We start from the raw sequence: 11,821 nt of genomic DNA, 5'->3' as shown, positions 1-11,821 counted from the left end.
GCGAATTGTTTGTTTTGAAGCGATATAAAACGCCCGAGCTGCACCCGAGTTAGTCTTCAGTCTTCGTAATCTTGAGTGGAAACAAGTGATAGAAAAATGGCAAGTTGGATATTTGGTAGGTCGTGAGATTCTGTTGTACCAATCAGCAACCTTTAATGATTATCATCCGATCTATTCTCTCAGTGGCGATCGCAAGCTGCCTAGTCAGTGGACTACAGGCGCAAATCGATTACTGCACCACAAGCTACTGTACAGCCGGCGTTAAGAACGTCGGTTGTAATCCTCCTGAAACTCCCGGAGGACCCGAATGCAACGGCAAGAATCCTGCAGTAGTAGAAATTACACCGGCCCTGCAGACATTGATTCTATCCGAGCACAACACTCGCCGTTCGAAACTTGCTCTGGGTCAGTTGGATTTGTTCCTTCCAGCGATTCGCATGCCCACGATCAGCTGGGATGAGGAGCTGGCAAAGCAGGCTGGCAACAATGCACGCAGCTGCAAAATCGGTCGTGACGGTTGTCGTAACACTGCCGTGTACGCATGGGCCGGACAAAACGTTGCTCTGTCCCAGTTTTACGGAGTAACCAAGACAACTGAGGAGCTGCTAAGGGAAAGCATCGATGCCTGGTGGAGTGAGCGCTACGTTACCACACAAGCTCAGCTGAACAGCTATCCGCAAGGAAGTGCTGCGTAAGTGAAACATGTTCTGCCAACAGCCTGTAGTAGATTTTTGTATCGATTATGCTTCGTTTCTAGTACGACCATTGGATACTTCACACAGATGGTGAACGATCAGACGGATAAGCTAGGATGCGCTATGCAGTACTTGCTGGATGGTGAGTTCCAAACGTATTACACAGTTTGTAACTATGCCGTAGCAAACATCGCGGAACGTCCAGTATATAAGAATGGACCTGCCGGTTCCGGATGTACTACTGGACGCAACCCGACCACTGTTCTGAATGGGCTGTGTTCGACGGCGGAAACGATCAATCCTGTGCCAAATTGATTATTTTAAAGTATTAAAATGCGTTCTATATTTTCTACCATCATTAAATGAAGTCTAGTTACTCTACAAGTGAACCCGACTGTATGATTTTCAGCAGCAAGAAGGGGACTGGTCTCAGCAACCTTAGAACGAAACAAATAAGAATAACGCTTATAAAAAAGAGAGGCTTATCGTGCTTGTTCTATCGAAGAACTGTTGCATGCCGATCGTAAACGATATTAAAGGTGTGCGATTTCGCTATCGTAGCTGAATGGATTGACCGATAGCGGAGTTAATTTCTAGATAATCACCTGAACAGAAAATAGGGGTACAGCTCAGGTCTTATCGAAATTCAGTTGTTTAAAACCAACAAATGAGTTGATTAAAACCAATAAATATGTTGGTTATCAATCTAAAATTATCACCAGACGATCCGGCGATAAGACAACCATTATCAAACAGTGTGATAATCGAGCGACGCGTGACATTCTTTCCTGCTACTGATGAAGTCTCCCACGGTTTCAATTATACAATTATCTGATTTATTGAATTATGACACAAGTTTTCGACAGTTTGATAACCCCTGATACCGATACAGAATCTCTTTCCCTTTTTACGGTACCGACTGCACTACCTCATTCACCGAGCACAAGCCCGGATAGCGCGAGTCCTGACCAGTGGTGCAGCCCGAGGCCGTCGTACCGCGCACATACACTGGCTGGTTGACGATGTTGGTGAACGAGTAGTTGCACACGATGTAGTACGTGATCCAGATGCCATCCTGAATCCAGTTCTGCATGGCACATCCCACGGCCCAGGTACGGTCGCTTGCCATTTGCGTAAAGTGTCCAATAGCGGGTCTGTGCGGGAAGGATCTCAGAAAAGTCAACAAACACTCTACCCAAAACCGCAAGAACTCCTCTACTTACCCCACATGGTTGCTCGGGTAGCTGTCGATGTGCGCGGTGGACGTATCGAAATGCTCATCCCACCACATGCGAACGAAATCCTCGATCAAACTCTCGACCGTGAGCGTTTGTCCGTAGAACTGTTTGATGGCCAGATTTTGACCGGCCCAGGCGAAGTCTACCGTGTTGCGACAGCGATCGTGCGCGTACACACACGACCGTGCATTGTGTCCTGCCTGCGATGCCAACTCAGCGTTCCAGACCAGTGTGGGCATGCGGCGAGCCGGGAAGAAGGGGCTCACACCACCGGAAGCGATTTGCGAACGGCGTCTATTGTGCAGGTCAAGGATGAGCGACTGCAGGTTCGCCGTGATGGGCACTACGGCTGGAGATCTTCCGGAGCAGCTGGGACCACCGCTCAGTGGTGGAGGATTGCAGCCAACATTCGGGACTCCGCTCTGGCACAGGTTGGCCGTACAGTAGTCGATCGAGTAGCTGTGGTCGATCAGACCCACCAAGAGCAGGGATGCTGAAATAGGACGGAAAAAGGTGTGGAATTAGTGACGATCACAGTCAAGTGACGATAAGGATCAAGGATCAGTACCAAGAATAAAGCGGAACATTTTGCTGAGAGTGTGCTATTGCTGGGTTACGGCTGGACTTTACCGATACTTTGATGAAGCTGTTTGGCAAAGGCTAGAGTATTTATACCTCTTTCCAGCCCCAAAAAACGTAGGATTAGAGCTCCTATTGTGGTGATAAGCGGAACATTATCGATTGGTTAAAAGTGTGATTGTCAAGAGCAACCGGCACTCGATTATGACTGCTGATAATTTCTCCATACAGGGCTGAGCTTGGTTTGTGTTATTTTTATCTTCCCAATTTCGTGGAACTCGAAAAGAGTCGCGGAGAGTAATCAGTACAATATCACGGTAGCAACACTGGTTTTGATTGAAGATTGCTCAGTACTTCTCAGAAATGGTTTTCGAAGATGTTGATGATAGTGAAAAGGTACAGATTATGATTTGCTATGCCAGTAATGTACGGAAGTGGTGACCGTGCAGAGTACCAGCACCAGTCACAATATGGCAAATCGCTCATAATCTTGTCCAGCGATGTTAATTTTAGTACTTTTCCGAGAACTATTGATTAGGAATGGATTACTATGGAATGGCTTGGACAGAAAAATCAAGCAAACAATGGTCTGTTGGTGTAATCGATACGGAACTCCGATTTCTGATGAATTCTGGTTGGACAACTTAAATCCCTCGAAGAATATAGAGATCCTTGTATTGTGACAAAACTAGTGTGGTGCTCAGGGAATATTTTTTCAGAAAAGTTATCATATCTTACACTATCACATCATACCTTCCCAATATTCTGGCAAATGCTGCTTCTAATTAGTTTATGGTGTGGAACCTTGAATTTTTCCGAAGGTGGTTAGTTAGACAGATGCCTATAGACTTTATCAGAAATTGGTCTTAGAAGCTTTACATCATTTAATATTTTATGTTAAGAAGGATTGGTTCTGACATTTCTCGATGAATCTAAAAATTCTAGCAATTTATGTTGGAGTTATATTCTGTTCCAGTTCTGTTAATATTTAAGATTTATTATTTAAACCAATAGTAAAATATTTTCAATTTGAAAAATAGTCTTTAAATTATATGACATGAAACAGATTGTCCAGAGGATAAATTTTATCGTACTGCTCATTTCAATTTTCGGCGAAAAGACATTATCCACGAATTAGTTGACTTTACAACTCATCTGCACATCAACAATTACACTATGCCTCCTTCATAATGTAATTAGGGATTCATGGTAGCGAATAGCAATATTTAACCAACATACCTAATGTCGTTAACCGTTTGCCTTTCCCAACCCTGGCGCACCGAAAGCTCCACGACACACGCTGCATACCGATGCGATAGAATCGCTCTTGAATATCGCACTAATTAAGGCTACAGGTGAACCGTACCCGGTTGCCAGCTAAGCTTTACGCTAATTAATTTGTCACCGGGGCAAGAATTCTGAAGGGCAACGCGGGACGGGACGGGCCGACGGTGTGGTCGCTTTACAATCGATGTGATTGGCCACGCTATTAAGTCGGCCACCGCGGACGCTATTTGTGATGTTGCATTGGTGCGTGAGAATTGCATACCACCCGGCACACATACGGACTGTGGGCTATGATGAGTTTGTTATTAGCCAACGGCCATCGTCCATGCGGTCATTTCAAACAATTGTATTATCAACGCTTCTTTGTCGTCTAAACAGATGGCACACTGTGCGCTGATATTAATGAAGCAAGAGCACATTTATTGAAAAGCGACCAGAAACTAACGACTTCATAATCGCGAAGGGGGAAGGCGCGTTTGTGAATCGGATCAACTCACGCGACAGGTTCGGGTGGGTCCAAAAAAGGGACTGTGCAGGATTTGCGTCTATTTATGAGAGCATTATTGCACACGGTTTCATGCGAGTTTATGACAGCTGCAAAAGCGTATGCTTTAGTGGACGGTGTACCAACGCGAACATCCTTTATCTGGCCGTGTTAGTACCGTACCCGGGAACGGTACGACCCTGTCCGATTCGAGGGACGAGTATGGATCAGCACGCCAAGATGCGACTGCGATAACTCGATCCCGGATTTATGGGTTGCATATAAAAATTAATCACAATCCACACGGGTAATGCCAGATGACATGAGGTTGTGCATAAATATTATTGCTTGGGATTATTTTGTGACAGATAGCAACGTATCGGACATTGAATACGAGAAGGAGAGAGAGAGAGAGAGCGGGAGAAAGGAACGAGAAGAGTTTCGGTTCGTTTATTGACGGATATCTCTGAGTGGAGCATAATCGAGCAGCCAAACAAAACTGTCGTAGGGATATTTGGAGCTTTCGATACAAGCTAGTAGATCCGTGCATTCATATGTGTCCCGGTACAAGGACCGAGTTTTTTTACCGACATGATTTGGGTCAATGGGTATATCAAAATGTGTTCATATGCTGTCTATAATAAACTGCGTTGACTTCTGAAAATAGCTCTCCTAATATGGATAATCCTCGTACTTTGGGTGAAAAGGAGGTCTGAGGGAAAAAATAATAAAATTAAGTAAAGAAAATATAACAAAAAATAAACATAAAATCTCAATGTGGAATGAATGAAAACACATTGTGATCACGAGTTATAAACCTATTTTTCTACTATAGGTAAACTCTACTTCACAATATTTGAAAATTTGGTACTGTAGATTATAATAGTCTACCGTTAGTTACACAGTTTCAGAGGAAATTTGTTACATAAAACTTAAAAAATCTTAAAATCTTAATCTAAGTCTTCAAATAAAAGAGTTAATATAAATGCAATAAAAAGAAGGGCAGCCCATTTTGATGAGTTCATCTGTACTAAAATGTTGTACTAAAACTGTACTGAGGTACAGGTGCATTCGATTGCTTATCAATTTTATTTGTGAATCACTATTTAGTTTGATGACTTCCTAAACTTTTGAAATATTTAGTACAATAAAATAATAAAAATAAATTCAATTCTTAGCGTACTTTTATGTTAAAAATTGCAATACTGTCTATAGCATGGTGAAGCTTGAGATCGAGACAAGCATGCTTTCTGTCTCTCACAAATTTTTGTAATCTCTTTCATAAATTTTGATTTCTGCAGACACTAAGATTGTAAGTTTATCTAGCAGTTTCGTATTACTTTCGTCAACTAGAGAAGCCACGATGGGCTTTCCGTTTTGATAAATCTTCTAGCTTGTACGCGTCAGTCTACATCATTTCTATTTCAGTACAAAACCCTGTGAAATTTGGTTTTACAGCATGTTGAATAAATTCTTTTAAAGAATGTCTCTCTAATTCTCTAAAGAATGTCTGAAAAATACCATTCAAATTATTTAACAACATCCAATGATGTTAAGAAGACGATGAAAGAGTTGTAATTGCATACTTTTAGGCGTAGAATAGCCCAAAAACCCTAATGTCAAGAAACGTATGGCTAACCATTTTTTCTGCAGTTTACACCACATTAGCTTGCTGCAAAATGCTTCAATATACTAAAAACCTCATAAAAATCTCTGCCCACATTCAGATTCCGTGCTCCAAGCTGCGATAAACTTTTTACTTCACCCACTCACAAAAAGATGCACCCGCCATGCGGACTCTCACTCTTCTAGCTCACAAAAAGCACATTTTATTTCACATTCCATTCCGCTCCCGTTCCATTTCGACATTCAGTTGCATTGTAGCACCGAATTGGGATGGGATGGAGTATATCTAAAATGCTCCGCAATCGTTTTCTTCAACTCACTGCTTAAGCAAATTCGTGTACGTTGCACGAACCGTGTTCATTTTCCATCTTGGGATGCGAACCCAAGACAGTCGAAGGCAAGCAAAACACCCTGCAAAATCGTAAGGAAGTCAAGCCAATAATCGGATCCGGGATGAGATACGGATAGGATGGCCCAGGGTTTTTGCTAGTTCGACGCTCGTAATCCGTCGGGTTTCACAAGCGTTTTAATATGCTAGTTCGCGGAACTCTTCTTCGCCAAAATTTTGCATCATCAATACGAAATACGCTGTACGCATCAAGTGCAATGAGCTATAGGCAGGCAAAAACTTATCACACAAAGAAGCAAAGGGTGCAGAGGATTTGTCGGCAGCAGGAGGAGATAATCTTTCAGCAACAAAGCATTATATTCAGTTTCCTTTTTGCTCGAAAGCAACCTCTATTATGAACCATTAGGGTTATGGGGCAATAAAACTTGGAACGGTTAGATTGGGCAAGCAATTTTTAAAGCGTTGCACACGGATCGACGAGGTCCATTTTTTTTTTGTCCCGGACATGGGATCGGGTTCGACAGGTCCAAGGTTGTTCAAGGTGCACCCGGTTCGCTCGAGCAACAGCAATCAACTGTAGGTGAATTGCAATTTCCTTTCCACCCGCATTTGAATACCTGGTCAAATGTCAGCACGGAAGTCTCTTTGTGCGTTACGAAGCTTTTCGAATGAAGTGTTGTGTTGTGTTGGGCACGAAAAGGGTGACGATAAAATCCAAAATCCGGAACGACGCTTTGTACGTGGCCCATCAACTGGCTTGACGTCTCTTTATGCAGCTGCAGAATTTGGCGACTGGCGAGATGGAAAAGCTTTCGGTGCAGGCAAGTTTAACTGTGTTTGTCTTTGTTTTCCTCTACCCAGACAGACGTGTCCTGATCGATACCCTTGGTACTACGGGGAGATGGGTAGCGTATTCTGGGTTCAAGGGTGGAGCCGTCTGTCTGCCCTTTCTTTGTGTCGGAAGGACGAAAAAGCAATGCGAGGAAACATCTCTGCTCGGGATGCTGCTTCCTGTTCGTCCTGTTTACCTTAATCCGTAATATTGAGGGTTTGGTGTCTTTATGTTTTGCGAACTATTTTTTGTCTTTATCGAACACATCTGACGAGACGCAGGATGGATGACTATTCACTGTTGATTCAAATCAACTGTCAATGAGTCGGATTTGGAGTTGAAGAAATGGCACACGCAGACACCAATGACCGAAGAGACGTGTTCGAGCCAAGCCAAGCTAAACGATGGTGCATCGTGATGCTGAATCGTTAGTGTAGCACTGCTTAAACTGTTTGCGCTAACAGTCGACAAACGATTTCCCATGATTTCTTACCAAGAAGACGGCAGCATGTCGCGTGGCCCTTTCACATTCGGAAAACCGGCGCTATACCTCGCCACGCTCAGTGAAGCGAACGGAAGTGCAACAGAACTCGAGCGCGAAATCTAATCTGCCGCTCGGGAATTACATGGCTCGTAAAAGTAAATTAAGTTGCATGCACCGCTCACCGTCGCCCTAATGGGAGCGACAGGTTTTGCTCGTTTAGGACGGACGGACGGACGGCCAATAAAATGTATTTCATTTCGTCGAATTAATAAAAATTAAATTAGAGCAAATGGGAGCGGATGCGGATCGGGATTGATTGTTGGTGATTGCGTTTCGCACAACTCGAACAGCTCCGGCGTCGTCTCGCTATCTCCAGAGTCTGGTTATCGCTCCGGTCTCCGGTCTAGATCAATGGCAAATATTAACGGCTGCACGCATCTGGCCGACGCACTCTCGATATCACGGTTCAATGTTTGCTGGAAGTACAGATTGCTTGTGTGTGCTTTAGATTATGCGGTAATCAAATTATGCATCGACATAAATCGGGCGCTGCATGTTGCTCGGTGCAGTGTGCATTGCCGGGTATCCACGCGCACCTGACCCGAGAATTAGTACCATGGATGAGAGAATGCGGCTCAATGGCTGATCGGGCGAGGGCATAAACATGTCGGCTTTCAAGGTTAAGGTCTCGTAACAATATTGTATGTTCATTAAATCTAGCCCCGATCTGGCTGTATCGGGTCCGGCAGTGGAACAGATTTTCCGAGCGAATTTCCTTGAACGGTGCGCGTCATGTGTGGTGCTTGTTTTGATTAGAAATGCAATAATAATTAATTACGCTCATAAATCCATCATATCGGAGGTTCCGATGTGAAGCTTTCTTAACCCAAATCAATCAATAGCAGCTTCATATCGCTAAACTTTGCGCTGGGTTGAACATGTTGGTCGGTAGGGGGTGTTGGTGGTTTAAGAAAGTGCAATAAATAAACGCGTTTGATTTTTCGTTTGCCATAAATTTTGCTGCTAGAAAAACTTTTCCACCAGCAGCACCGAAAACATGTTGACCGTTTCTGCACTGGCGTGCCTTTTTCGCTAACAGCTCCGTCAAGCTGTTTATTTGATTCTGCTCCTTCACCGGTAGTAGTAGTCGTTGTTAATGTTATGGGTGTTGTTGATTTCACATACAAACGCGCTTTCCCAGGGCGGTGCATGTGAGCCATGGTGCATCGTTACTGTTTCCGAATTGAATCAACCGTGCTGAAGCAGGCTTGGGTGATGTAAAGATAGAGAATAAAAAAATGAAGGAAAAAAGGATGCAGAAAGGATGTACAAAATCCATTCCATTCCATGGTTCGACGTTCACCGCCAGGATACAGTTTAAAGTTTCGCAACGATAGTAAAGCAAAGAAAGAAAGAGTATTCTTGCAAGGAGATGAAGCATTGTAAACAAGAAGGGGATATTGCGTTCAGGTAAAAGACTCGAGAAGGCCCCCCCCTGACAAAATTTGTTAGGCGCTGTAGGATTTACGCCTAAAGGTATGCAATCCGCAGTACACGTTGCGAGAGCTTCACAGTGAGCTTTCAGTGTGCTTTCAGTGTGGTCAAAATTGGTTGAAGAAAGTCAAATAAAATATAGTTATTATTTGATTAAAATCCCCTCTCCGCTAACCCTACCATTCATTTTGGGTTACAGGAGCTTCGTACTAGTTTTTAGTCGCACTAGGGGTGAACAATCGGGCCTAAAACATGCACAGCGTTCTCGGACGGTAACGGAACAGTAATTCGATGAATACTTGTTACCTTGCATTGATATTCAGCAAAGGAGGAAACATAAGAATATCATAATCTCAAACCACTTGTTACAATGTATTGTATCAAGTTCTACTCGCTGTCTGTTAAAAGTATTAAGGAACAATGCACAATGTTTACATCAAATGGGTTTTGACCATACAGAAATCCCACTGTACAACAAAAATGACAGGCCACAGTGCTGCACACAAAAGATTCTAGGGGGGGCCTTCTCGAGTCTTTTACCTGCGTTCATTCTCCGTGTTCGGTGATGGTTAGGCAGTGATCTTTGATGATGTTAAGTGTGATGAAAATGGTGGATGTTAGTTCCATTCAGATTAGTGTTAAGCTTTTTCAAGCAAGGCACGGAAACTTACTTATTGTTTTCATGTCTTTACCGAAGCATTGATAACTGTTTGCGTTTAAGGCTAAATCGAATAAGTTATTCTGAAAGCACTCCAAATGTTAGGTCGGTAAAAGACTCGAGAAGGCCCCCCCCTGACAAAATTTGTTAGGCGCTGTAGGATTTACGCCTAAAGGTATGCAATCCGCAGTACACGTTGCGAGAGCTTCACAGTGAGCTTTCAGTGTGCTTTCAGTGTGGTCAAAATTGGTTGAAGAAAGTCGAATAAAATATTGTTATTATTTGATTAAAATCCCCTCCCCGCTAACCCTACCATTCATTTTGGGTTACAGGAGCTTCGTAATAGTTTTCAGTCCCACTAGGGGTGAACAATCGGGCCTAAAACATGCACGGCGTTCTCGGACGGTAACGGAACAGTAATTCCATGAATACTTGTTACCTTGCATTGATATTCAGCAAAGGAGGAAACATAAGAATATAATAATCTCAAACCACTTGTTATAATGTATTTTATCAAGTTCTACTCGCTGTCTATTAACAGCATTAAGGAACAATGCACAATGTTTACATCAAATGGGTTTTGACCATACAGAAATCCCACCGTACAATAAAAATGACAGGCCACAGTGCTGCACACAAAAGATTCTAGGGGGGGCCTTCTCGAGTCTTTTACCGTTAAGTCTAATACTACGAATGACTAAAAAATTTCTCAGCTCTATGAGAAGGATAAGGGTTCTTCATTGTCCCCTTGTTTGATCTAACCTTGAGTACGGTAGTAGATTCTGGGACATTTCCTAAGAAATATGTTCGATGCGTGTAAAAACGATTCATTGGAAGCTTACAAGAGGCCACTTCTCTAGATAGACGGAGAACCTCATCCTTTGTACTAGGGAAAGTGTTTGCCGTGAAATAAGGTAATGTATTTTCGTAGGCTAAACACCTACAATGACGCTCTTACTATATAAGGCTTCCTAAACTTTTTTGGGGCGGTCCGGCGGCCGAGGCGATAAAGGCGCTGGTCTGCACACGGCAGGAGTGAGGTTCAAATCCCACCCAGACCACCTCCCCGTACGCATGACTGACTATCCAGCTCCGTGCAAAATCAAGTCACAGAGAGCCAGCAATTGCAGGACGAGACCCCTAAAGGATGTCCAGGAAGGAAGGAAACTTTTTACTATTATCGAAAATCCTTAGACCACGACAGTAGATGTATCCGACTTTTTACGGGAAATAGTTATCCTATTAATGTAAAGTGCGTGGCGTTGAAAAGATGCCTCAAAACAATTCGGTGTGCGCTTGACAAATCCATGATTTGAGATCAAATCCGTGTTGAAATGAATAAAACTAACAGTATGAAAGATAAACTCATTTAGATTTTTTTTTACAAAAATTAGGAAATTAAATGAATTACTGTTTTTTTTAATTCCCACGTAATTAGTTAATTTATAAACAAACAAAGAACTTGCAGAAAAAGATTGAGATGTTGCTAATGCTTTTACCATATTTTGAAATGAAATTTATAATCTTTCATAAGCGTAAAAGGCTGCAGTATCTTTTACTTGTTGATGGGATGGTTTTTTTTTTATTTTGTTACTCACTGTAGCAATAATATGAAAATAAATACGAATGAACTCGTTTTTAATAGCGGTTAGATGTTTTTTTTGCTTAATACAACAAAAAAGTTTATTATGTTGGCAAAACACGGATGCAGTTTAAAAATAATAGTTTCTAATTTTTTCTCAAATATAATTTTTATAATCACATTTAAGACCCTAAGAAGCAATTTGTTAATTTAAAATAAAATCCTCCAGTACTTTTACAACATTTCATAATAAATGATTAAAATGTACATAGACCACCACGTAACATGCACTACCACGGTCAAAATGAACACCCGCCGGAATTCATCCATCAAAACCCGGCATCCTTTGTTGCTTGTTTGGTTCCGCGTTTCGTCTCATTTTGCATAGCACGGTCCCTTCCCACGGTACCATGAAAATCCATTAGTAAGTTTTTCCTTCCCTCTCCCCCACCACGCCCGACCCCTTTCCACCCTTACCAGCTGGCACCCCTCCACCCCATTTGCGATCGCTTG

The 11,821-nt window shown here is 42.6% G+C and overlaps 2 protein-coding genes across 2 annotated transcripts; one reads left to right on the top strand and one right to left on the bottom strand.

The window, feature by feature from the left end:
- The first annotated feature begins 52 nt into the window (after positions 1 to 52).
- On the top strand, positions 53 to 1,079 carry LOC118509577 (venom allergen 5-like). Its single transcript, XM_036050346.1, has 3 exons — positions 53 to 115; positions 184 to 691; positions 758 to 1,079. The coding sequence occupies exons 1-3, from the start codon at positions 97 to 99 to the stop codon at positions 1,008 to 1,010; spliced, it is 780 nt and encodes a 259-aa protein (XP_035906239.1). The 5' UTR covers positions 53 to 96; the 3' UTR covers positions 1,011 to 1,079.
- A 435-nt stretch (positions 1,080 to 1,514) lies between these two features.
- On the bottom strand, positions 1,515 to 2,568 carry LOC118509576 (antigen 5 like allergen Cul n 1-like). Its single transcript, XM_036050345.1, has 3 exons — positions 2,502 to 2,568; positions 1,919 to 2,426; positions 1,515 to 1,849 (listed from the first exon to the last, which is right to left on the bottom strand). Exons 1-3 carry the CDS (start codon positions 2,518 to 2,520, stop codon positions 1,603 to 1,605), a joined length of 774 nt encoding a protein of 257 aa, XP_035906238.1. The 5' UTR covers positions 2,521 to 2,568; the 3' UTR covers positions 1,515 to 1,602.
- Positions 2,569 to 11,821: the final 9,253 nt, after the last annotated feature.

Source organism: Anopheles stephensi, chromosome 3, assembly GCF_013141755.1.
Source record: "Anopheles stephensi strain Indian chromosome 3, UCI_ANSTEP_V1.0, whole genome shotgun sequence".
NCBI classification, from domain to species: domain Eukaryota; kingdom Metazoa; phylum Arthropoda; class Insecta; order Diptera; family Culicidae; genus Anopheles; species Anopheles stephensi.
Note: the sequence above shows the minus strand (reverse complement) of the source record. Positions and strands in the feature narration are given on the sequence as shown.

What these genes read in the sequence shown, in the direction of transcription:
- LOC118509577 (XM_036050346.1), top strand. An exon ending in TATCCGCAAGGAAGTGCTGC is followed by an intron (nt 692 to 757) that starts GTAAGTGAAACA and finishes CTTCGTTTCTAG; the next exon opens with TACGACCATTGGATACTTCA.
- LOC118509576 (XM_036050345.1), bottom strand. An exon ending in TACCCGAGCAACCATGTGGG is followed by an intron (nt 1,850 to 1,918) that starts GTAAGTAGAGGA and finishes CTTCCCGCACAG; the next exon opens with ACCCGCTATTGGACACTTTA.